Below are 27,774 nucleotides of genomic sequence, written 5' to 3'. Positions count from 1 at the left end.
CTAACATTCATTGGTCACTATTATCTATCAACATCAATGGCCTCAACTCTCTAATAAAAAGTCAGAATAGTTGCACAAAAATGATCCACCATTCTGCTGCATCCAAGAAACACACCTCTCCAACAAAGATAAACACTACCTCAGAATAAAGGGCTGAAAAAAATGTTTTTCAAGCAAACAGACTCAGAAAACACCCTGGAGCAGCTGTCCTAATATCTAATAAAATAGACTTTCAACCAAAATTAATAAAAAAAGATGAGGAGGGGCATTTTATTTCCACCAAAGAAAAAAAATCTACCAGAAGGACATCACAATCCTGAACATCTATGCCTCAAATACATTATTAAAGCTTAAATTCCACATCAATCTCAACACCTTAATAGTGGGAGACTTCAACACTGCACTCTCACCAAGGTACAGATCATCTAGACAGAAGCTAAATAGGGAAATAATGACACTTAGGGAGGTCCTAAATCAAATGGACCTAATAGATGTCTACAGAACTTTTCACTCAAACTCAAAAGAGTATATCTTCTTTTCAACATCTCATGAAACCTACTCAAAAATTGACCCCATAGTTGGGCACAAAGCAAGCCTCAACAGATACATGAAAACCAAAATAATCCCTTGTATCCTATCAGACCACCATGGCCTAAAACTAGACCTCAACAACAGCAGAAATAACAAAAGCTTACATATGCATGGACACTAAACAACTATCTAGGCAATGACACCTTGGTGAGGGAAAAAATGAAAAAAGAAATTAGAGACTTTCTAAAATTCAATGAAAATGAAGGCACAACTTACCCAATCTGATGGGACACAATGAAAGCAGTCAAAGAGGAAATTTCATAGCACTAAGTGCCTCTAGAAAGAAGTTGGAGATATCTCATACAAGTAACTTAACAGCGTACCTAAAAGCCCTGGGGATGGGAAGAAGTAGACACACCCAGGAGGAGTAAATCACTGTAAATAATCAAACAGCTGAAATCAATGAATTAGAAACAAAGAAAATGATTCAAAGAATCATTGAGACCAAGAGTTGGTTCTTTTTGAGAAAATCAACAAGATAGAGAAACCCTTAGCCAAACTAACTAAAAGGAATAGAGAAACTATTCAAATCAGCAAAATGAGAAATGAAAAGGGGACATAACAACAGATACTGAGGAAATCCAAACAATCATTAAGTCTTACTACAAAAAACATATATGCCACAAAATTTGAAAATCTGAGTGAAATAGACAATTTTCTTGATAGACTCCCATTTACCAAAATTAAATCAAGATCAGGTAAATCGATTAAATAGTCCGATATCCTTCAAGGAACAAGAAGCAGTCATCCAAAATCTGCCTTCCAAATGAAACCCAGGACCTGATGGTTTCAGCCCAGAATTCGACCAGACGTTGAAAGAAGAGCTAACTCCAATTCTCTTCAAACTATTCCACAAAATAGATATAGAAGGAACATTACCAAACTCATTCTAAGAAGCCACACTCACCTTGATACCTAAACTACACAGAGACCCCCAAAAATGTCACTCATGAACATTAATGCAAAAATACTCAATAAAACACATGCAAACTGAATCCAAGAACACATAAAAGATATCATCCACAAAGACCACGTAGGCTTCATCCCACATATGCAGTGGTGGGGTTCAGTATATGGAAATCCATCAATGTAATCCACCATGGAAACAAACTGAAGGAGAAAAACCACATGATTATCTCCTTAGATGCCGAAAACATTTGACAAATTCCAACAAAACCCATTCATGTTAAAAGTCTTGAGAGATTAGGGATACAAGGCACATACCTGAACAAAGTAAAGACAATCTACAGCAAGCATATAGCCAACATCAAACTAAATGGAGAGAAACTTAAATTGATCAAACTGAAATCAAGGACAAGGCAAAGCTGCCCACTCTCTTGGAATCTCTTCAACATAGTACTTGAAGTCATATCTAGAGCAATAAGACAACTAAAGGAGATTAAGTGGATACAAATCAGAAAAGGAGGAAGTCATAGTATCACTATTTGCAGATAATGGTATAAATGAGTGACCCAAATATTCAACCAGAGAACTCCTTCATCTGATAAACAATTTTGAAGATGTCAGAAGATAGAAAACTCTCCCATGCTCATGGATCGGTAGGATTAACATAGTGAAAATGGCCATCCTGTTAAAAGCAAGTTTCGTGTTCAATGTAATTAACATCAAAATACCAACACATTTCTTTACAGACCATGAAAGAACAATTTTAAATTTCATATGGAAAACCAAAAAACCCAGAATTGCTAAAACAATCTTGTACAATAACAGATCATCTGGAAGTATCTACATCTCAAATCTCAAGCTGTACTACAGAGCAATAGTAAAAAAACAAACAAAAAAAACGCATGGTAGTGACATGGAAATAGAATTATGGATCAATGGAATCAAATAGAAGACCCAGAAATAAATCCACACAACTACGGATATTTGATTTTTGACAAAGAAGCCACAACCATACAATGGTTGTGTCCTCAACAAACGGTGCTGTTCTAACTCGATGCCTACATGCAGAAAAATGCAAATAGGTCCATATTTATCACCCTGCATAAAACTAAAATCCAAGTGGATCAAAGACCTCAACATAAAAACAGACACACTAAACTGGTTAGAAGAGAAAGTGGAGAAGAACTTTGAACTCATTGAAAGAGGAGACAACTTCCTGAACAGAACAACAACACAGGCTCTAAGATCAACTGTCAATAAATAGGACCTCATGAAACTGAAAAGCTTCTATAAAGCAAAGGACACTGTCATCAGAACAAAACGATAGACTACAGATTATCCAGAATATATTAAAAAACTCAAGAAGTTATAAAGCAACAAATCAAGTAATCCAATTAAAAATTGGGTACAGATCTAAACAGAGAATTCTCAGTAGAGGAATATTAAATGGCAGAGAAACATTTAAAGAAATACTCAATGTACTTAGACATCAGGGAATTGCAAATCAAGACAACCCTGAGAATTTAACTTCCACCCATCCGAATGGCTAAGATCAAAAACTCAAGTGATAACACATACTCAAGAGGATGTGGAGAAAGGGGAAATCTCCTCTATTGCTTGTGGGAATGTAAACTTGTGCTACCAGTTTGGAAATCAAAATGGTACTGAGACAATTAGGAATAGTGCTACCTCAAGATCCACTCCTAAGCATATATCCAAAATATGCACAAGTATACAACAAGGACATATGCTCAACCATGTTCGTAGCAGCTTTAGCCATGATAGCCAGAATCTGGAAACAACCAAGATGTCCCTCAATGTAGGAATACATAAATTGTGGTGTATTTACACAATGACTACTACTAAGCAACTAAAAACAAGGAAATCATGAAATTTGGAGGCAAATGGTAGAACTAGAAAAGATTATCCTGAGTGAGGTATCCCAGAAGAAAAAAGGCACTCAAGGTATATACTCACTTATAAGTGGATATTAGACATATAATATAGGATAAACATACTAAAATCTGTACACCTAAAGAAGTTAAGTAAGAATGAGGACCCTGGGCAAGATGATCAGTCCTCATTCTGAAAGGCAAATGGGATAGACGTTGGAAGAGGGAGAAAACATGGAACAGGCCAGAGCCTACCACAGAGGGCCTCTGAAAGATTCTACCCTGCATGGTATCGAAGCAGAGGCTGAGACTCAGCCAAATTTTGGGCAGAGTGCAGGGAATCTCATGAAAAAAAGGGGAGATATAAAGACCTGGAAAGGACAGGAGTTCCACAAGGAGAGCAACAGAACCAAGAAATATGTGGTCATGGGTCTTTTCTTAGACTGATACTCCAACCAAGGACCTTGCATGGAGATAACCCAGAATTCCTGCACAGATGTAACCCTTGGCTACTGTGTCTCCAAGTCTCCCTAATATTGGAAACAAGAACTGTCTCTGACGTGAACTCAGGGGCTGGCTCTTTGATCACGTCTGCCTGATTGGGGAGTATCCTTACCATGCCACAAAGGAAGACAATGCAGCCAGTACTAAAGAGAATTGATAGGCTAGGGTCACAGAGAAGGGGAGGGAGGACCTCTCTTATCAGTGGACTTGGGGAGGAGCATTGAGGAGATGTGGGAGTATTGGGAGGGAATGAGGGAGGGTGTTATAGCTGGGATACAAAGTGAATAAACTGTAATTAATAAAAAATAAAAAATTAAAAAGAAGTATCCACCATATTCGAATTAGCTAGTCTCGATTACAATGAAGATAAATGTTTAGCAAGTTTGTAGAATACATGTTGATTTTCAAATACTATTAATTTGCAATGCTTTCAATATTTTTCTTTTCTTTATGAAATGTCAAAAAGGCTATCCTTAAGAGTTATAAAGAGTTTTGACCTTAACAGTGGCAGTGATTTGGCTTCCTTTTGGTAGGGATGTATTTGTCTTAGGTAGATGTGAGATTTCCTTTTAAGCATTCATATTAGAATTATTAGACTAATTTTCCTATCCTTAAAACTAGTCAGTTTTATGTCAACTTGACACAAGCTTGAGTTATCTGAGAGGAGGGAATGTCAAATGAAAAATACTTCCATCAGATTCAGCTGTAAGGCATTTTCCTCCCTCCCTCCCTCCCTCCCTCCCTCCCTCCCTCCCTCCCTCCCTCCCTCCTTTCTTTCTTTCTTTCTTTCTTTCTTTCTTTCCTTCTTTTTCCTTATTCTTCTGTCTTATAATCTGGCTGCAGATTCTTGTCTCTCCACTCCTTCCAGTTACCCCCACCCCATACACACACATATCTTTTGCCTCCAGATCCACCCTTTTTTCCCCCTAGAAAAGAGCAGGTCTCCCAAAGTAGCACAACTGAACATGGCACAAGAAGATACAGTAAAAACAGGCACAAGCCCTTACATCAAGGCTGGTCAAGGCAACCCAGTGAGAGGGAAAGGGCCAGAAAGAGCAGGGAAACGAGTCAGACACCCCTGCTTCAAATGCCATGATTCAGAGTGGTGCAGCTAGCCTGTAAGATATTTTCTTAATTAGTGAATAATTGGGGAGGTCTCAGCCCATTGTAAATGTTTCCATCCCTGGCCTGTTGGTTCTGGTTTTTGTAAGAAAGCAGGCTGGGCAAGCCATGATGAGCAAGTCACTTTGCCATAATCCTCAAAAGCATCGGCATCAGCTCCTGCCTCCATGTTTCTGCCCTGCTTGAGTTCCTGTCTTGACTTCCTTCAATGTTGAATGGCTAATCCTTTCCCCACCCTCAAGCTGCATTTAGTCATGGTGTTTTATCACAGTAACAGTGACCTTAACAGTGACCTTAAGACAGATGGTGTGCTGATATTATTACTCATCCAAATAAGTCAGTAGAATAATGTTTTTTTCTGTCGTGAACTAAAGTAATATTAATCTTAGACTTTTTATTACTTATCTAGATCTACTTGATGCATATACATATATATGCATGTTTATACATGTATATTATTGTGAAAAAAATCTTCCCAATCAACTTAGTTTACACATCTGTCACCTCACATAGTGATCTACATATATGTAGGGAGTGAGAATATTAAACTTCTATTCCATTAGCAGATTTCAGCCATACAGTATTGTATTAATGATTTCTATCATCATCATGGGTCTTGGTTCACTTTGTGCTATTTGTAACAGAAGATCACAGATCTACTTAGTTTAGAATGGATACAAATTTATTGTCTAAAGTTTCTAGAGGATGGGAAGTCCAAGATCAATAAGGCAAAACTTAGTCAAGTCCTTCGCAATGCACTACCCCATAATAGAAGAAAAAGCAAGAGAACTCATAATAGGAACGGCCTCTCTTAAACTTTTGGCCATTGACAAGGGCTTTACAGCCTGGCAAGAGGGCTTGTTACTATGAAATAAGTGCTGTTTAAACACCTAATTCATAAATACTATTTATTACATCAGAAATTAGGTTTTATCTAATTTGCTCCTAGTCTCCTATTTTTCCTTTTAGTTATGCTAATATTGCTGTGTATCTAGGTGCTCTAATATTGGGTATATATTTATAACAGAATCCTTTTGATGAAGTATATTTTCTCTGATACATTTGAGTGAAGGTTTATTTTTTCCTCATGGAGTTATAATCTCTGTTCTCTTGTTTTCCATTAGAAGAGAGTATCATTTTTCGATTCCTTCCTTTCAGCTCAGTCTAAGGTGGAAGAGCTGTTTTGAGTCTCTTTGTAACTAAGATAGAATCATCTTGGTAGATCTTGTTTTTTTTTTGTTTGTTTGTTTGTTTTTTTCTGGTGTCAAATTGACATAGAAATATCTTTAAATAAACCATGACTTTCTTTTCTTGTTCATCCCCAAATTTCTTTTTTTTCTTTTTTAATATTAGTTACAGTTTATTAACTTTGTATCCTAGCTGTATCCCACACCCTCAATTACTCTATCTTTTGATTGGAGAACTTAAACTATTTGCATGTAAAGTCATTACTGGTTGGTAAGGGGTAACTCATTTAATGTTTTCAGACTCTGTTATGATTCCTTTTCTTCCTCTGTTTTTGTTGTTTTTTATTTGTGAGTGCTTTGGGATACTGTGCTTTGACTTCTATCCCTCTATCCTTTCTGTATCAGCTAGAAGCTTTTCCTCTGTGGTTATCATAAAGTTTACATTAGATATTAAAAAAAGAGATGTTTTACAATCAGCATAGTTTACTTCAAACTGATCCTTGACTTCAACTTCATACAAAAACTCCACCAATTTTCTTCTCTCTACCCACAAGATTCTGCTACTTGTATCAAACTTTATATCGCTTTAAAGGTTGTAATCCATCAGCAAACTGTTGTGGATATACTTTGTTTTTAATACTTTTTTTAATTAGCTAGTTTTAATAAATATTACAGCTAAATGTTATTTACACACAGCCATCACAATGTATTCTAAATTAGAATTTAACTGTATGTTTATCTTTACTAGTACAACTTCTACTTTCATATGTAGTTTATTTATGTAAATTTGTATGACAGGCCTAGTGCGAGCATACTCCCTTATGTGTTGTTGTTGATCTAGGAATAGTTTTATCACTCCTTAATTTCTAAAGGAGTGTTTTGATGGGTATGGCATTCTTGGTGGGAAGTTTTTGTTTCAGCATGCACAATATAGTGTCCATTCTCTATGTGACTGCAAGGTTGCTGATGACCCACTTACTAGTAGGATCATTGAAATTCCCTTGGATGTGACAAATTGCTCTTGTTGCTTTCAAGCTTTGTTGAGTTTGCCTTTTGGCATTCTGATTCTAGTGTATCTGAGAGTAGGCTTCTTCAGGTTGACTTTGCTTGCATTCCTTTGAGCTGCAGGAATCTGGATTTCTATACCCTTCTCAAAATTTAGGAAGTTTTCACAGTCATTAAATTAATTACTTTATCAACTAGTTAATTCTTTCATCTTGCTCTCTTCTTCTACCATTTCCATACTTTATGTGTTTGTTGAATTTATGATATTCTATAGGACAATGTGCCTCCTTTACTCTGTGTTCTTTTAACTTTCTAATTTGAAACAATCTGTTTTCAAGTTTGTTTGTTCTTTTGCATAGTTGTGACAGCTGATGAGTCTTCCTACTGAACTGTTTAGTTCTGTTATTGTATCAGCCCCAAGATTTCTGTTTCATTCCTTTCTTATTTGGTTTGTTCATTTGTTTTTTTTTTTTTGTTTGTTTGTTTGTTTTTGTTTTTGTTTTTGTTTTTGCATTGCATTTTGAGGCAGGGTCTAATGTATCCCAGGGTGCAGGCTAGTCTTAAACTTTATATAAAGCTGAGGCTTGCCTAAACCTGATCCTCCTGTATCCACTGCTTAAATTCTGAAATTACAGGTATGTGCCACCATGCTCACTTGTTTCACGCTTTTTGATGAAATATTTGTGTAATAAACTTCTAATTTTGTTCTTACATCATTTTCCTTGTATCAGTTAGTTGTCTGTTTGTGATTACTTGTACCTCATTAAGATCCTGCAAGAAAGACTATTTTGACTTCATTTTTATGCAGTTCATAGAATCCCATTTCCTGGGGGTTGCTATGGCGAGCTTCATTAGTTTTCTTTGATGGAGAACATTTGCCTGATTCTGTATGTTTCTTGTAGCTTTGAGTTGGTGTCTCTGCATTTGAATGAGCAAATACTTCTTCCCATTTTAATAGATGGGCTTTTGTAAATAAAACCTTTACTTGTTGGTTCTGCAGGCTAGCAGCATTACCTCTGGGATGGCACTGAAGTTACAGCACTTGAATGCTACAGGATCTGCAGTGTGATTCACATAAGTCTGAGTATCACTGTCTTAGGACAGTATGGGTCCTGTTTAGACCTAGGGTTAACTTATTGTCCCCAGGATCTCTGTCAGTTTGGCTGGCATTTAATTTTTTTTTTACATCCAGAGCTAAGTGTCTAGATAATGGGCCATGCATGAGGTTTCCTACCAGGTTCATGAGATGGTTCTTATAAGAGGATACATAGTACATGTCCTTGAAGGAAAAGAAATGACCCCAAACCATGATGAGAATAGCAGGAATTGTGTCACAGGACTATTTTTCTGTTCACAGCTGAGACTAAGACCCTCAGATCAGCTTCTGGAGGCATAGATGAGACATGTGACTTAGTAGGCCATTGGGTGAGCAGGGCTGCTCCTCCACCATAGTTAGGAGTATTGAGAGAATCTATGACAGTTCATCAGGCTTATGTCTAAATGTACACACTGACCTGTCTTCTGAAGGTTTCTGTGTAGGCATAACTGTTCCCAGATCGGCTTCAGAAGCTGGAGAGAAGTCACAGATTTCATCCAGGACTAAGTTCAATAGGTCTGTTACCCAAGGAATGTATAGGCATAACTCATTTTAAGTCCCTTGAAAGATGGTGCTAGTTGAAGAACCAAGGCTAAACAGGCCAGCTAGACAAATCTCTAGTTAAGCCCATAGGAAAATGTGGGTGTTTCTGGATCAGTAGTTGGCCACAGTAAGTAAGCCAGCTATCTATTCAGGCATATATGCATCTATTTTTTTTATTTCCTCCTCAGTCCTGAGCGCCACTATAGTTTTACAAACCCTATCTGTATTCCAAAGCTTCCATAAAAGTACTTTTGATTGTGGATGACCACTATTGACAGAAAACCATCAGATGACCTACCCAGCAGTGTATCAATACATATGCTGAGATACACAGCCAAACTTTTTGCAGAGTGCAGGAAATCTTAGGAAAGAAGGAAGAGATAGAAAGATCTGGAGGGAACAGGAGCTCCACAAGGAGTGCAACAGAACCAAAAAATATGGGCACAGGGGTCTTTTCTGAGACTGATACTCCAAACAAGAACTATGCAAGGAGATAACCTAGAACCCCTGCACAGAAGTAGCCCACGGCAGTTCAGTATCCAAGAGGGTTCCCCAATAATAGGAACTGACAAAAACTCTGACATAAACTCATGGGCTGCCTCTTTGATCACCTCCACCTGAGGGGGGAGCAGCCTTACCAATCTACAGAGGAAGACAAAGAAGCCATAGGATAGGCTGATAGGATAAGGTCAGATGGAAGGAGAGGAGGACCTCCCCTAACATTGGACTTGGGGAAGGGCATAGGAGAAGAAGAGGGAGGCACAGTGGGATTGGAGGGGATGGGAGAGGGGCCTACAGCTAGGATATAAAATGAATAAACTGTAATTAATAAAAATATGAATAAATTAAAAAAAAACAAACAAAAAACTATTAGCAACCTTGCTAACACCTGGTTAGAAAACTCATTATTCTTATTTCCATTCCAGTATCTTTTCTTATTAAATTAGCCTTACTGCCCTTGGGATTTATTTCCAATATCAGAGTAATAGTTTTGAAATAGTGAATGTCTTAGAGAGCTGTTGTGTGTTATTAATATTTACTATTGATTTATCTTTTAGTTAAGCAACGGTTATTCCTAAACCAGCTGTATACCCAAATCACCACACAGAGACTGGGATTTATTTAGTTAACCTAGAGCACAATGCTGGGCAATAGTTATTCTATCCTAAACCTCCAAGCCCTCATAGTTTCCTGCCATTCAGATTTCACCCATTGTACTTGCCTTTAGTCATATCTTAGGGCTGGTTCATCTCTTCATGTGGTTCCAAGACCTCTCCTCCAGATTCTTTACTTTTCCCTCCTGCTTCCTCTCTCTCTCCTCCCAACCAGGATGTCCCATCCTATCCTCTCCATTGCACAGCACTGGGGCTGGTTGTTTAATTGATAATATAGAGAACAAATAGTGGCATGTTTACACAAACTTGAGACAGATGATGCTTAGAATAAGCCTAACAATGCAATGTCCTGATTGAAACTAGATAATAAGGTAGAGAAATTAGCATTTGAATAAATAAGTGTAAATTGTATACATTCCAAAAGAACATTATACCAACAGAGACCCAAGTTACCTTCTGTGGGTAAATGATCATTCCTATCGACCAGCAAGAATAATCAAGGTATAAATGAAAGAAAGTAGATAAAGGAATAGTTATCTGACTCTTACAGAGGCTGGGATAAGCAGGGATAAGTCCCCTATTTCACATTCTGTCTTCTTATTATGAGACTTTAATTTTCCTTCTATGACTGTATTAAAGAGAAGCGAATAGAACTGAACTGCTTTGTGTCTGGCTTTTTATTGTTACCTTCTGGTACTCAAGAGTGGCAAAAACAGGGGAAAGCATTTTGTAAGTCTGATGCCTAGGCTTCAAAACTGGCACTGGCTTCCAGGGTCCATGAAATATTATTCTATTTATGAAAAACCCTTGTGCAGATTTTCCTGGGCGGAAGGAGAAGTCTATGACATTCTTAAGGCCCTAAAATGGATCTCTAATCCAAAAAAAACCAGTTTATCAGAGCTGAGGTGAGGTAGTAGTTCTGACTTGAAGGACAAATTTTGAGGTTTTGCTTCAAGAAAGCCTCATGGGTAATAAATTTGTCTGTATCTGCAGCTTGGAAAAAAGTATTAATTGGAAGTGTTGAGGTTTGCGGGAACAAAGGGAAGCTATTTAATAGCCATTTATTCATGCATAAACCGTCCTTTCCGTTCATTGTTGAGGGCTAATCATCACCTCTAGAACTCCATTCCTCAATCTGACTTATTATCTCCACAAAACATTTCTACCTTTTTGCATATTTATGAATACAATACTCCAACCAATGTGAAGTCTCCACCATAAGGGCAGGGAACATACCTTCTGTATGCTCAATGCCTTACATGATGTACATAGCACTTAATAACTGCTTAAGTTCAAGAAATATAATTTGTTTGGCCTTCTTTGGAAAAACAAGGTATGAGTCACAACACTTCTATGAGCAATTATAGTATGCACTGTTGAAAAACAAAATGTAGGAGATGTTTTTAAGTTGTTTTTAACTGTAAAAGGTCAATGACCCCTGGGTACTACTTTTAAAAGGAAGGATATGGTAATTTGTGAATGGCATGGATTCTTCAAGGATATGTCTCCTCAATGACTATAAAGAATAAGTTATGTTAATAACTTAGAAAACTATAAAATGAATGGCACTAATCTAGTTTCAGTGCAGCAATTATAGCGCTTCTTGAGTTGACATGGGAAAGAAAGGAAATGTGGTTACTATAGCAGTAAATTGGTCTCCAAGAAATTCATTTTCTTATGAAAAAATAATAAATGTTTATAACAGGAGAGTCTAATGATGATGAAAATAATCCACAAAGAAAGGAATCTTCTGAAAACCAAAAACCAATCCAAAGCAAACTAAAACAAAAGAAAACCAGATGATTCATAAGCAAGTGCTGCATTGAACTACTTAGAGGAGCAAATAGATGCTAATATTTAAGGAGAGAATTTTATAGTGTTATTAAAACGATGAGTGTTTTTCCAAATTTACTTAGTGCCTAAAAAAATGGGATATTTTCTTAAACAAAAGGAGAATTTATCTTGTGTAAGATAGACATTAAACCGCATACAGGCTGAGGAGCTCAGTAAAAAGGAAATTCTTTTTTAAGAGCTCAGCCTTTAGGTCAGTACACATTTTAGCAGATAGATGACTAAACTTATGGGAAGGCACGTGAAAGATTTGAAAGACATGAACAGTTTCATCATTGGGAAACACAGTGCTTCAGATTTTGAGTTTAATGAGTCTGATGATATAGACTAGCACTGGTTCATTGTACTTGAATTTAGTTTGCTAAAATAAAGAATCTCATTACTTTTATAAAGATAAATTTACTGTCTAGTGATTAAAAGGCAGAATGTTTTAGCATCACATGTTTACTGTGTCAATTGTATCTAGACTTCCTGGCTTTTACGCACTAGAACAATTACTTTCAAATGATTTTTCTTTTATGTTTTCAATGTGGGAGCTTGTCTGTCTTAATAAACAACTTTAATTGAAGCCATTGCTCATTGTACTCTAGATTGCAAGTGAACTAATAGTCTGGGGTTTGTTTCATTGATCATTGCATTACCTTTACTTGGGTTCATTTATTATATAAAGCATAAATATGACATAGAAATATTTCATAGATGAGTGAAAAAATTGTTTTCTGAGGCATCTTTCAATACTTGCCATTCAAATATTTGCAGAATTTTGAGCTGAAGGAGAACTTGGAAGGACCCAAATAAGTGTGTAACTTTTAAAGAATGTTTTTTAAAACCCCATTTAACATATTATCATGCATATTTTATGAGGCAAGCATTGTGGGAGATTTTTTTTCTCATGGAACTTATAATTAATATTAACCTTCCTTCTATATCAGAACTGTTTTTCTGTTATATATCCATGCCATATCTGCAAAGGTATACAAGGACTGCATTATAAAAGCAACATCAAGTGAAATTTGTAAGAGGAGGAGAAATGGACTCTGATAACTTCTATCCACCTGCTCAATATCTTTACTTCTACATTCCTCAGTTTTTATGAGAAACCGGTAAAAATGGAAGAAATTACTGTAGTTCTATTGGATATTTGGTCATTTGCAGGAACTTTGTTTTCTTCTCAAGTAGCTATCTTGATGAGTATGGAGTTTTGTGGTTGGCTTATTCAGAAGATCTGAATAAGAGAGAAAACAGCTACATAAACTCAGACACACATGACAGAAAGACACAGAGAGAAAGAGAGAGAGAGAGAGAGAGAGAGAGAGAGAGAGAGAGAGAGAGAGAGAGAAAGCAATGAATTCAGAATTCAGATCTATTATATGATGGCTCCATTAGTACCCCTACTGTTTACCACTAAGTCTTCATATCTGAGCTTCACAGCATAGGAAACATGTAATTGTGGGAAATGCAGAAGGAGGGTAGAAATGAATAGTATTCAGAAGAACACCACAGCTCAGTGAGATGATCCTACCAGGGATGGTGAAGTAAAAAGACTTTAATTATTTTCCTGCTTCATCTTCATTTCACTTTGATGGTAAGGTTCCTATTTTCATATCAAAATATCTAAGAAATATACAATTTGGCTCATAGTTTCAGAGGCTGTAACCCATAACTGGACAGCCTTGTTGATTTGAATTTGTGGCAACACAGTACATATGATAGTACATAGTGTTGTGAGGTCTACTTACCTCAGATTGTCTGAGAAGCAAATAGAGGATAGTGTACTAATATTTGATTCAAGGAAATGCCTACAGTGATGTAATTTTTTTCTACTTGGTTTTGGAATTGAAGAAATATCTAAAGCAGTGGTTCTCAACCTGTAAGTTGCAACCTTATGGGGACTGAACAACCCTTTTACAGGGGTCGCATATCAGATATCCTGCATATCAGATATTTACACTATAATTCATAACAGTAGCAAGATTGTAGTTATGGAGTAGCTAGGAAAATAATTTTATGGTTGGGAGGACACCAGTATATGAGAAATTACATTAAAGGTTTGCAGCATTAAGAATGTTGAGAACTATTGGTCTAGGTTACTAGTAAGGCATAGTTTTGGGGTGTGTCTGTGACAGTGTTTCCCTAGAGAATTAACTGAGAGAGGAGAGGTTAGCTGGAATGAGTGGATAGATCTAATGGATTAGAGTCCTGCAACAAATAAAATGGAAAAAGGAGACAGCCAACTGAATTCCTACAGTCATACTGCCATTATTCCTCATCATACAATCTCATTCCACAAGCAAAAAGAAACTTCTCTTTCTTTAACTTGCTTCTTGTTCAGTGTTTGGTTACAGTGTTAAGAAGAGTAACTGAAAGATAACCCACATCCTAAAGATTCCATCATCCTCTAACAGTGCCATGGGCAAGTGAACAAGCATATATGTATTTTATCTGGAGGGGAGCATTTCAATCTATACCAGGACACATATAATGTTTTAAAAAGGAAATAGCAGATGTAGCTTAGTTGACACAAATCCAACCCTTTACTCTTAATTTCTCAAGTTGAGTTGGCTTCTTTCTAGAAAGAAGAGAAGATGGAGTTAGAATGACATAATGTTAGAGCTTCAAACTGCTCATCTCGAAGTAAGAGTGCATAGGGGTTCTGCCACAGATATTGTTAATGGACAGGAAAGGGGGATTTAACAGGAAACAACCAAAGTCAATGATAGGTGAAAAATACACCTGTCTCAGTGAATTGAAATTGCTCAATAAACACACAGAATAATGGTTGACTGGTTGGCTGGGGAAAATGAAGAACAGGGAACTTGGGAATTTTTTTTTTCAGATTTCTGTCTTAGGATGCTGTTCTAACAGCAAAGCCATGATACAGTTGAAAATGTTGGAATGGTGTGGCAATATGTTAGTAAATAAGGGGTTTTTGATCCATGAAAAACAGGACTACCTTAATTATGAAACAGTATTCAGTCTTTGTCAATACCTTGTTTCAACTTGAAGTGAGGAAGCTAAAAACAAGGATGGGATTTGAAACCTTCTTGATTGGTAAAAATTATATGTTCTCATGGTATATACTTACTCAGATATTTGACATATTAACCATATAATATATGATATTAGCCATATAATACAGAATAAACATAATAAAATCTATACTCCAAAAAATGTTAAACAATAAGGAAGACCCTAGGGAAGATGTTCAATCCTCATTCAGAAGTACAAATGTGATAGACATTAGAATCAGGAGAAGACAGAGAACAAGACAAGAGCCTACCACAGTTGGCCTCTGAAAGACTCTACTGATCAAGGTTTTGAAGCAGAGACTGAGACTCCTAGACAAACTTTGGGCAGAGTGCAGGTAATCTTATGAAAGAAGGGGGAGATAGACCTGGAGAGGACAGGAGCTCCACACAAAGACCAACAGAGCTAATAAAACTGAGCCCAGGGGGCGCTGACAGAGACTGATAGCCCAACCAAGGGCTATGCATGGAGAGGACCTAAAACTTAGGCTCAGATGTAGCCCATTGACTCAGTCTCCAAGTGGGTTCCTTAAAAAGGGAATCAGGGGCTTTCTCTGGCATGATTTAAGTGATAGGCTCTCTGATCACCTCCCCTTGGGAGGGTACAGCCTTGCCAAGCCACAGAGGAAGACAATGCAACCAGTCCTGATGAGATATGATAGGCTAGGGCAAGAGGGAAGGGGAGAGAGACCTCCCTTATCAGTGGACTAGGGGAGGGGCATAGGGGTGAAGAAGAAGGGAAGGTGGGATTGGGGGGAGAGGTGGGAGGGGACCACAGCAGGGATAAAATGTGAATAAACTGTAATAATGGATAATAATAAAAAGAAATTTAAAAAAAAACTATATGTTCTCATTTTATTATACAATGGTTATCTATCTCAAGCACCAGTATAAAATATTCCATTGTGTCGTATTTCCTTCCACTGTGGAAGGAAAGAGAGCCAAGAACGATTTGTTCAAACATTTGTCTCACACTTCTATCAATTAGACATACTGAATGGGTAGGAAACTCTCATCAAAACGATTCTAAGATTCCATCTCACACCAGTCAGGATGGCTAAGATTAAAAAGTCAAGTGACAGCACATTCTGGAGAGGATGTGGAGAAAAGAGAACCCTCCTCCTTTACTGGTGGGAGTGCAAACTTGTACAACCACTTTGGAAATGAATCTCATTCTTTATCAGAAGATTGAGAATAGTTCTACCTCAAGACCCAGCCATAGAACTCCTCGACATACACCCAACAGATGTTCCACCATACAACAAGGAAATTTGCTCAGCTATGTCATAGCAGCTTTATTTGTAATAGCCAGAAACTGGACACAACCCAACTGTCCCTCAACAGAAGAATGGGAAAAAAAAAACAAACTGTGGTACATTTACACAGTGGAATACTGCTCAGCTATTTAAAAAAAGGAAATCATGAAATTTTCGGGCAAATGGATAGAACTAGAAAATATAATCAATCCTGAGTGATACAACCAGACACAGAAAGAAATACATGGTATGTTTTCATCTATAAGTAGATATTAGCTATATAAGTACAGGATAACCACACTATAATTCAAAGACTCTAAGAAGCTAAATAACAAGGAGGACCCAGGAGAGGATGTTCAAATCTCAAGGGCTAATATCCAGAACATATAAAGAACTCAAGAAGTTAAAAAGTAACAAATCAAGTAATCCAATTAAAAAATGGTATAGAGAGCTAAACAGAGATTTCTCAATAGAAGAATATTAAATTGCAGAGAAACATTAAAGAAATGCTCAATGTCCTTAGTCATCAGGGAAATACAAATCAAAACTACCCTGAAAATTCACCTGACACCCTTCAGAATAGCTAAGATCAAAAACTCAAGTGAAAACACATACTCAAGGGGATGTGGAGAAAGGGGAACCCTCCTCCATTGCTGATGGGAATGTAAACTTGTACAAACAATTTGGAAATCAATCTGGTGCTTTCTCAGACAATTAGGAACAGTGCTACCTCAAGATCCAGCTATAGCACTCCTAGGCATATATCCAAAATATGTACAAGTATACAACAAAGAAATTTGCTCAATCATGTTCATAGCAGCTTTAGCTGTAATAGCCAGAATCTGGAAACAACCCAGATGTCCCTCAATGTAGGAATGGATACAGAAACTGTGGAACATTTACACAGTGGTATACTACTCAGAAATTAAAAACAAGGAAATCATAAAATCTGCAGGCAAATTGTTGGAACTAGAAAAGATCATCTTGAGTGAGTTATCCCAGAAAGATAACACATCTTATGAACTCATTTATAATGTGAATATTAGACATATAATATAAGATAGTTGTACTGAAATATGTATACCCAAAGAAGCTTAGCAAGAAGGAGAACCCTGGGTAAGTTGCTCAATCCTCATTCAGAAAGGCAAACAGGACAGACATAAGAAGAGGGTGAAAACAAAAAACAAAAAACAAAACAAAACAAACAAACAAACAAAAAAAAATACAAATCCAGAGCTTACCACAGAGGGACTCTGAAAGACTCTACCCAGCAGGGCATTAAAGCAGATGCTGAGACTCATAGTCAAACTTTGGGCAAGGGAATCTTACAAAAAGAAGGTGGAGATAGAAAAACCTGGATGGGACAGGAGCTCTACAAGAAGGGCAACAGAACCAAAAATATCTGTGCCAAGGGGTCTTTTCTGAGATTGCTACTCCAACCAAGAACCATGCATGGAGATAACCTAGCTCTGCACAGATGTAGCCCATGGCAGCTCAGTGTCCAAGTGGATTCCCTAGTAAGGGGAACAGGGACTGTCTTTGACATGAACTCAGTGGCTGGCTCTTTGATCACCTTCCCCTCAGAGGAGGGGGGCAGCCTTGCCAGAGGAAGACAATGCAGCCAGTCCTGATTAGGCCTGATAGGCTAGGGTCAAATGGAAGGGGAGGAGGACCTCCCTTATCAGTGGACTGGGGAAGGGGGCATGGGAGGAGAAGAGGTTGAGGGTGGGGCTACAGCTGGGATACAAAGTGAATAAATAGTAATAAATAAAAAAATAAAAAAGAAGTGAAACAGAATAGTCATTGGAAGCGGTTGAAGTGAGGGGGCACTGACAGAAATGACAGTGGGGATCAGATATGGGGAGAGCAGGGGCTGGAGGACAGAGAAAGGGCTTGCAGAGAGAGGAGAAAGCATGGGCAGAGACATGTCTTAGACAAGCTAGAATCCTGCAACCAGATGGGTCCCTGGGAAGATATGGAGGATGACTCTAGCTGGAAGTCTTAGTGGTGGGGGTCATAGAGACTCGAGAGGCCACCCTATAATCAAACAAGATTCACAGTGGATGGAGTGGATCACTAACCCACCCACAAAAAAATTTACCCAGAATTCACCCTGCCTTCAATATGTTCAGGGGTAAAGATAGAGCAGAGCCTGAGGGCATGTGCAACCAATGCCTAGCCCAACCTGACACACACTCCATGGTAGAGAGCCGACCCCTGATACTATTAATGAATCTCTACTCTGTATGCAGATGGGAGCCCAGTATGGCTGTCCTCTGGGAGGCTCTGCTAGCAATGGTTCAAAACAGAAACTAAGACCCACAGCCAAACAATGGGTGGAGCATAAGGAGCCTTATAGAAGAATGGAGAAAGGATAGAAAGACCCAGAGGGGACAGGAGCTCCACACAAGACCAACAGTCCCAACTAAACTGGGCCCAGAGGTCTTTTGGAGACTGAAGAACCAACCAAAGGCCGTGCATGGACTAGACTTAGGCCCTCTAATAATATAAACCAAATGGGCCCCTTAGCATCCACGTGGGTCCCCTAGAAAGAATATTGGATCAGGGGCTGTCTCTGACATGGTCTCTGTTTCATGCTTCTGGGTCAGTTTCCCCTGGTGAGGTTGCCTTGCCAGGGCTCAGTGAAAAAGGAAGTACACAGTCTTGATACAACTGGGTGTGCTGGGGTGGGCTTGTCGGGGGAGGGAGACTCCCCTTTTCTGAGGTGCTGAGAAGGAAGGATAGGGGGATGAGGAAGAGATGGAGTGGAGGCACTGGGAGGGGAAGAGGGAAGGGGCTAAGATTGAGATGTAAAGAGAAGAGCTGAAGAGATGCTTCAGCCATTAAAGGCTAGACTCACAATAAAAAATATGAGATGTAAAGAAAAATTTTTAAAGAGAGATATATAAAATACACACACACACACACACACACACACATATATATATATATATATATATATATATATATATATATATATATACTCACAGTTTTTCCCCTGTCCTTTTTCATGTGTGTATGAGTGTGTATGTAGTGTGTACCTGTGTATGTGTACACTTGCCTGTAAAGACCCAAGATTAAGATCCTAGGTCTTCCGTGTTTATTCTCCACCTTATTCTTTGATTGAGCAGGGTCTCTGAATTGAAACCAGAGCTCCCCCATATGGCTAGTCTAGTTAGTTTTCTTTCGATGAAGATCCCCTTCCAAATGTTGGAATTACAGGTGGGCCGTCATGCCTTCCCAGCATTTACTTAGATTCTAAGGATCCAATTCAGATCTACAGACTTGTTGTTCACAGAGGAGGAGCTTTAAAGCTGCTAAGCCATTTCCCTGAAATCTTCTTCCTCCTTAAGGGTCTTCATCCAATCGCTGATTTCTCCTGACACAAAAGATTATAAACCTCAATAGTCCCAAGTTTATTGCATGAACAACAAAACCTCCCAAACAACTTTCACAGCATAATGGAGAGATGGAAGGAATGGATGGCTTCCAGTTCAGTGAACTGAAAGCCCTATCTCTTTATCAAGCATGTGGAAGTGTCAGAGAAATCACAGTTATCTTATTTAGGGCTTCTGTCTAAATTCTACTTAACCAAAAAATGAAATACAAACAGGTTGTTCTATGAGGACAGACACTATTTTTTTCTGTGGAGGATCTGACAAAAAGTAGCTTAGGCTTTGTGTGTCACATGATGTCTGCTCATTTCAGCTAGGGAGAAAGTATCCTTAGATAATATGTAAATGAATGAGCGTGGCTATTTTTACTGTAAAACTATATTTAAAGTACCAGAAATTTGAATTTCATGTGATTTTTATGTGCCATGAAATATTCTTCTTTCTTCTTTATTTCAACCTCTTACATTTTTTTTTAAGAAACAAAAACTTTGCTATCTCACAGATTTTGTGAAATTATGTGGCAGCCTCAATTTGGACATGAAGCTGTTGCCTGACATCTTGTCTTTTTAACTGGTTCATTTATTCTTTTACATATAAAGTGGGATAGGGTTTACAGTGATACCATTTTCCTTGTCAATCCATTAAGAGATGAGAAAAGCAGTCAACCTTTTTCAGGTGGCAAACTCTCTATGCCTCGAGTAAAGATTGCTAGGAAGTGATCACACTTTTAGATAGCTTTTTCTCCTTCTCTGTCCTGCAGCCATCCAGTCACAGAAAACTGAAACACAGATTTTTCTACCCTTTTGAAAGCACAGAAATCAATAGGACTAATCAAAATGTGAATTCTGCCATTACACATAAAGATAGCCCTCTAGGATACAAGCTGATATAAAGCTCAGCTGGGTGAGGCATATCCCTGCTGACACCCATATGCATGCCAAGATATAAGCTATCTGAAACGGCCTCAATTCAGAGTCTGTAAAAATAGCCTTTCCATAATTTGGCCTTTCTGGTCCACAGAAATATTTGAACCACTCATTCCCAGATCAGGTCTTGCTCCTGATGGAGGGTGAATATGACATAAGTTTCAGGGCCTGTCCCCATGAAAGAACATTCTTTGGAGATCTGCATGCCCCATAAGTACCAGTATGACAATTCCATCTGGTTGGAAAGTTGCCATTACATTTTTACATTTTGCCCAGACTAATGTAGAATGACTTAGTCTTTTGGGGCTACTGTAAAATATTTTTTGACTGAGTAATTATAAAAAAAGAAGTTTATTGCTCACAGGTCTGTGGCCCCAGAAGCCTAATAGGAAGGTATCAGCAGGTTCACAATTTCATGAAGGTTCTGGCCTTAAATTCAGTTACCTATTGTCATCATAATATAGTAGAAGTAGCATGGACAAACTTTTATAATGACATATGTGAAGGAAATTTCCTGGAAAGAAGCTCCAACTGTACTTTCTTCAAGGCTGATTAGATTATTAATGACTGAAGAGGTTAGGATTTTGCAGGTTTAGAGCCAAATAACAATTTATCTTTGTCTACTTTTAACCCCCTAAATAGCTAGTTCTTGTCTACCTCTGAGTCAGCTCTAACATTTTGTGCCTAACAGATAACAATTTTTGGAATGTATTAACTTAGTGGAGTGCCAGTTTCCATCAACCAAAAGTTAAGAGTGTCATTTGACAGCATCTGAGGCCATCAACAGATGTTTCCTGCTTTGCTGAAAACTTCCTCTCTGATCTTTTCATCAATGTGCTGTCTTGATTTATGACTGACTTTGTTCTGTTGCTACAAAAAGTTCATGAAACTATGTCGATGTTGAAACATGGAATTTGAGGTGATGTAAATCTGTGTTCTTTCAAAACATCTGGGCACAGGGGTCTTTTCTGAGACTGATACTCCAACCAAGGACCATTCATAGATATCATCTAGAACACCTGCTCAGATGTAGCCCATGGGAGCTTAGTATCCAAGTGGGTTCCCTAGAAAGGGGAACAGGAATGTCTCTGACATGAACTCAGTGGCTGCCTCTTTGATCACCTCCCCCTGAGGGGAGAGCAGCCTTGCCAGACCACAGAGGAGGAAATGCAACCAGTCCTGATGAGTGCTGATAGGCTAGGATCAGATGGAAGGGGAGGAGGACCTCCCCTATCAGTGGACTTGGAGAGGGGCATGGAAGGAGATGAGAGAGGGAGGATGAGATGGGGAGGGAATGAGGGAGGGAACTATAGCTGAGATAAAAAAATGAAGAAACTGTAATTAATATTTAAAAAGTTAAAATTTAATTTAAAATTTATGTGTTCTTGAGCCATGATCTACCCATTATCCTTTTTGAGGTGTGAGTTGTGTTTTTGCATTTATACATATATACTCATTATTTAATTATTTTTCCTAAGGCCTTACCTCCTAAAGCTATTACAATACATATTAGGTTGCAAAATATGAATTTGGAAGAGGATACAAATGCCTAAATGATGGCAAAGACCAACTGTTTGGAGACTGACAGAATTGGCTTAGCACAAGGAGTTTTTCTCTATTTTTGCTCATGGTAGAACTATGATGGTTGGTCAGTATAAAAATGACCACCCTTTCTTTTTATATTTCTATTTTCTTAACCATCTCCAAATTCTTCTTAGGTCATATAACCACCCAAGACATCTTTGTGAAGTAGAAACCAAGTTTGAAGAACTTTTCCTTTGAAGATCCCAAACATCCTTTAACACTTTTCCCAAATGCAGATGTGCTTTTTTTGTTCTGAGTGACCATACATGATAAACTATCTCTTCCTCAGTTGAAAGCATTGTGATAACTTTCACTTTAATCCTCCTAGGCAGCATCAGTTTATAATAGAGAAATATCACACCATCACACCTCTTTATCCTTTGATACCACTGTATAAATGGATCTGTTTGTGTAAAAGGTCTTGTTTCACCTGAATAAATTCTAAAGGTTTCTTTTGTCATTCAGTCCCTGAGAAAGTACAACTCAGTGGACTTTAAAGCAGATTCTTGATCAGCATTTGAGAAGTTATATCAAATGTGCTCTCTTGTGCCCAATTAAAAATATCACTTAACAATCTGTGTACACAATAAAATTAAACTAACAAACAAATTACATCTTGGCTTTGACTTAATTATACTTTTGTTTCAGATGATGATCTCAAAGTGAATCACTCAGGCAAGTATGGAAAAAAAATTAGTGAATTTTATGTTTGTGTAGTCATGGAATTATGTATATAAAATTATTCATAAATTTATGCTATATTTAGCACCTGCATTTTTAATCTCCTTGACTACACAAAAATCAATGTGTTAGTAATTCTGAAAAGAGATGAAATGCAACCCCTGGCTATTCTAATAGAGATAGGAATCATTAAAAGTATAAATCTGATTTTTGTTTCTTTTATTACAAATTAGAATAACTGATATTTCTATAACATGAATGTGGAGGCTCATGATTTGGCCCTGTATTGGCCCACAGGAAGTTCTTTCTCTGCCAGATAAGGCCCAAGAACTGTGCACCAGCCTTTGTTAAAGGGTGTAATGAGGTACAGGTGAATGAGTATGTCGCCTACCTGACCAGGTCGATGACCAGCTCTCTTGGTGCAGCGCTGACTGGCTCATCATTAATCATTACAATCTGATCTCCTGGAATCAGCTTGCCTTCTGAGGGGCCACCTGGAGATAGATGAAAGAAAAACACGCAAGTGAGAACTCCTTTTGCTACCCACTCGAAATTCCTTCTCCCCATCATGACTCATTACAAGCAAATGATGTTTTCAACATAAGCAAAACCCAATAACACCAATAACACCAGGGTGTTTTTTGGGGGACCATCTGAGGACCACCAGGATGCACTCTAACTTGTCAGGATCTCTGAGAATGGAACTCAGGCATCTTGGTTTCCTAAAACTTCAGCAGCAAGACCGATACTAGACTATCAGTGTTTCCCACATATTTTCCCCTTTGTTTTATTTTATTTGTGAGTGTTCTCTATTCAAGCATGTTTGTGCATCACATGTGTTCAGTACCTGCAGAGGACAGTAGAGGGAATTATATCCCGATTGAACTGGAGATATTGGGAGGTGGGAACTGTGATTTGGGTGCTGGAGATCAAACTCAGCATGTCTGTAACAGAAGTAAGCGCTTTTAACTCCTGAGCCATCTCTGCAGCCACCCTTTGCGTGATACTTGAGTCAGGAATGGAAGGGAATCTAGATATGTCTTCACCTGTACAGTTCTGCTACAACCGAGACATGGCTATATTTGAACAAAACTGCATGCATTTGTTCATATCAAATATTGTGACTGCACACGCAACCATAGGGTATTAGAAAAAAAAAAACTCATAAAATTTGGATGTGTTTTGAGTACTGTTGGGAAAGCTTAAATGAAGTAGGGGCATGTTCTGCATATTTGATGCTAACTAGAAGTGGGAACAGTTTCATCATAAACATCTAAATGATTGCTCAAAAGGTTAAATGAAAAAGTCATGGGGCTGGAGAGATGGCTCAGTGGTTCAGAGCACTGGCTGTTCTCCAGGGGACCCTGGTTCAATTCCCAGCAACAATGAGGAAGCTTACACATAGTTGTCTGTAATTCCAGTCCCAGGGGTTCCAATATTCTCTTTTGACCTTCCCCAAGGCACCAGACACACAGACAGGAATGCAGACAAACATGCATGTATATTTGTTATTATATATAAATATCTGTTTTATTACATATAATTATATACTATATTTATGTGTGTATATGAATACATATAAATAAAATATGTGATATACAATATATAATACAATGAAATAAATGAAGGAAGGAGACCTAGTTGTGATTTAAGATTTAAAAAATGCATTTGTCCGTATGTCGGCTAACAGAGGGTTGAGGTTTGTGAAATATATGACTTCAAGTATGGTTGGATGTTTGTGTCTATGTTCACAGGCCCCAATCTATCATGGTTAGTGGCATTGTCTGCTGTTGACATTTGGTCAAGTTGTTTACGATCAATACAACGGCCAGACCCAGCTCTGATGGCCTGACAATACTAGATGTCATAAGGTGTTTTACTTTTTCAGTTAGATTCCTAATGAGGGAGTAAGAACCTAATGTTTCTTGGACAGTTATCATGCCCCAGGCTAAGAAGCATAACATTTTACTTGGTAAACTCACTGAATAGTCCAATGGTTCCTGGCACAAATGAGAGAACTAAGCTCAGCAGTAACAAAATAGGCATGAAGGTATAATTATATCAGATGTATGCAAGTTCAAAGTGGCTTACTTCTCTTTGGAACTTGCTCTCACAAAGGAAGACCTAAGGCCACATCTGTATAAAATATATAAGTGTTTAAGATTTTTAAAAAAGTAAACAATTACTCAGATTATTCAGTTATTTGAATTATTCTCACGTGTGCAGCTGGGTGAAGTTGCCTCCCAAATATTGACATGGTGTTATGTGGTACTATATAATTTTCCCCATATTTCCAGAGACATAACTCTGTGTGATAGGTACAGTTAGAATAGCATCTTTCTAATAAGCTCAATAATCTTTTGTTTAACAATTGAAATGAATGTTTCATGATCAGAACAAGAAATTGAAAGTCATATAGTTATTTTCTAGTCACTCTGATACTTGACACTCAAACTGTGCCATCAGTTTGTATTTCTGGGGAGTTAGAAAATAAGGAACCTAACAAGCACCCAAATAAGTGATAGAAAACATTCATTTTGTAGATCTGAAAAGCGAGAATTAGTGCTCACACACAAGGAATTCAGAAAGAGCACTTGAGAAACCTATTTCAACCGTTAGATTATGTGCAAACAGCCACACCTATTCAGTCAAGCAAATGGTTACAAATCAAATGCTGGTTAAACACAGAAACAATTTCATAGAAGCTGTCTGAAGTATATATATGAACTGTTTTGGTGAGAACACTACTCTCAAACAATAGAATAATTTCTTAGGTTTCACCTGTTTGTTTTATCTGCTTGTTTGTTGAGACCAGGTCCTGCTCCACCTGACCTAGAACTTACTATGTAGCTCAGTCTGGCCTTGAAATTACAGTTATTCACCTAAATCATCATCCTGTTTGCTGGTAGCAGTGGCATGAGTCACTACATTCAGTTGACTTATGCCTTTTTATCAAATGGGAATATTCTTGGTTAGTCAAGCAACTTGAATCAAGAACTCTGGAAAAGATGACACACAAATCTTTCCAAAATATGAGATAATGGTATCCTTCAAAGGACTGTTTCATGACCTTTGCTCTGATGACTGGGTTATGTCCTATAGAAAATCTGGTCATGTCACTCAAATCACCTGGGACTTGAGTAGAATCACTTTTATGATAGACAGTTTATTTGACCAATATTTTCACTGAGAAAAAATAACCAGAAGAAGGACTCTTTCATCTCTGTTTTTACTTCTTCTCTACTCTCCTCAGAAATGTTTGACAGTCAGTGTTATAGTGTCTCTGAAGCTATAAAGAATTCAGTACAAGGAAAGGAAGAGTGTGGAAAGTTTTCAGTGCTTATAGTTTCTGGTTGTGTGCATACTGAATTCTGTCTGTGCTGTATGCTCTCCGCATCTATGGGAATCCTGGTTCTCAGAAGTATGAGTTAAAGAATTCACTTAGCTTTCATTTCTGCACTACCCGAGTGTGTGTATGTACATGGATTTAATTTATAAAACATAAAAAGAAACACTTATATTTGGAAAATACAATCCTCAGTGGTTTCAAACTCAGCATTCACAGAATCCCAAAATACAATTCACATCTAATGAAGTACAAAGTTGTGAAGACAAAGTAAAGAGTTGTATGATGGGACAGCTTAGAATAAAACACTATTCTCAGCCGCAGTTCAAATGCTCAGTTGTATTTGTGGTGCTTGACTCAAGGAGGTTATGTCAAAGTAATGGAAAATTAAAAACTTAATCAACTTGAAAAAAAATCTATATTGCTTCACTAGTCAACTTCTATTTTCCATCATTGTAAGACACTTGAGAATTCAATAACAATAACCCAGAAGTCATGGAAGGATTTCTGCGTACTACCCTATAGCTTGCTAAGTTAGGTACTATGAAAATCCCCAAAGCATTAATAATATAGAAAAGCTACATCCAATCGAAAAGCAGGGGCTGAACATGGATATTCCAAAACCTAGTAAGGACTGAGGATGGGATTTAAACTGAATAGTATTCACTGCAGAATCTGTGCTTGTTCTTAAAAGACACTTCTAAGTTTTGTATGAACGTGTATAGTGCATGTATATGTATTGTAGCTATGTGGACATGTGTATGTGTTTGTATACATGTGGAAGCCAGAGGTTGATGCCTAGTACCTTCTTCATTATTGTCCACCTGACTCTTTGAGACAGGGTCACTCACTGAACCTGTATATCTATTAGCTGATCACTGATCCCTTGGGAGCCACTCCACTCTTACCCCACAGCTGGACTGACAGATGTGTACAACCATGAAAACTTTTTAATGGCTTTTTGGGATCTGAGCTCAGCTTCTCTTGCTTGTGTAGCATGTACTTTACTCACTGAGCCATTTCCCTAGGCTCCAGAATCTATCTTATTATGTGTAGGACTTTACTATTGAGTTCTGTTAGTGATTTGCAAAATCTTCAGAGCAATGACAGAGAAAATAAGAAAACATTTTGCATTACAATAAAGGCATAAATGTATATAATAAATAAATAACCAGAAGCAATTTTTTTTTCTGGAAATGTAAAGCTGACTTACTGTGTTCATAGTGGGGGAGCAGTTTATCCTCATATGACTAACTGACATACACTCTATTATCATACTGTAGAATTTAAAAGATGTGATATGTATCAGATAGCATCTGTTGTGTTCAATCCGGATAATTGTTTCTTCTACCACTTGTGGATTGTTAGGATGATTTCAGGCCTGGCTTAGCTGAACAGATCTGATTGAAAATACAGATTTTGTTGGACTGAGCTTCAGGCTTCAGGCTAGTTGGCTGTTGCCCCAGGAGTTTATCATGGAGTTGAGGCTGAAGGAATAGCAGCTTCCCTGGGAAAACATCCCTTCTTATAGCTATGACCGAGTTCAACTATATACATGCATGTCAACCTTCTCCCTTGAGTATATTTTCAATGTGTCATTGGCCAAAGGCATTTTCTTGATCCACACTAACAACAATGAGGCATAGAAATTGCCTGCCTGTATTGAGAAGGAAAAGATGCGTATACTTGTAAAACAATTCATGTGACCCATGACTAAATTTTACTATAACTATTTTCCATCAGGTACT

At 37.8% G+C, this 27,774-nt stretch overlaps 1 protein-coding gene across 11 annotated transcripts in view; it reads right to left on the bottom strand.

Moving 5' to 3' along the window:
- The window catches only part of Frmpd4 (FERM and PDZ domain containing 4), a 727,289-nt gene that overhangs the window by 137,624 nt on the left and 561,891 nt on the right, over positions 1 to 27,774 (bottom strand). For all 11 annotated transcript variants that reach the window (XM_060375727.1, XM_060375718.1, XM_060375723.1 and 8 more), the window contains one exon: positions 23,072 to 23,174. In XM_060375727.1, coding sequence (XP_060231710.1) covers positions 23,072 to 23,174 — 103 coding nt within the window. The remainder of the gene's footprint in view (positions 1 to 23,071; positions 23,175 to 27,774) is intronic.

The sequence above is a fragment of the Meriones unguiculatus genome, chromosome X (assembly GCF_030254825.1).
Source record: "Meriones unguiculatus strain TT.TT164.6M chromosome X, Bangor_MerUng_6.1, whole genome shotgun sequence".
Classification (NCBI taxonomy): domain Eukaryota; kingdom Metazoa; phylum Chordata; class Mammalia; order Rodentia; family Muridae; genus Meriones; species Meriones unguiculatus.
This window is presented reverse-complemented; position numbering and strand designations above follow the sequence as displayed.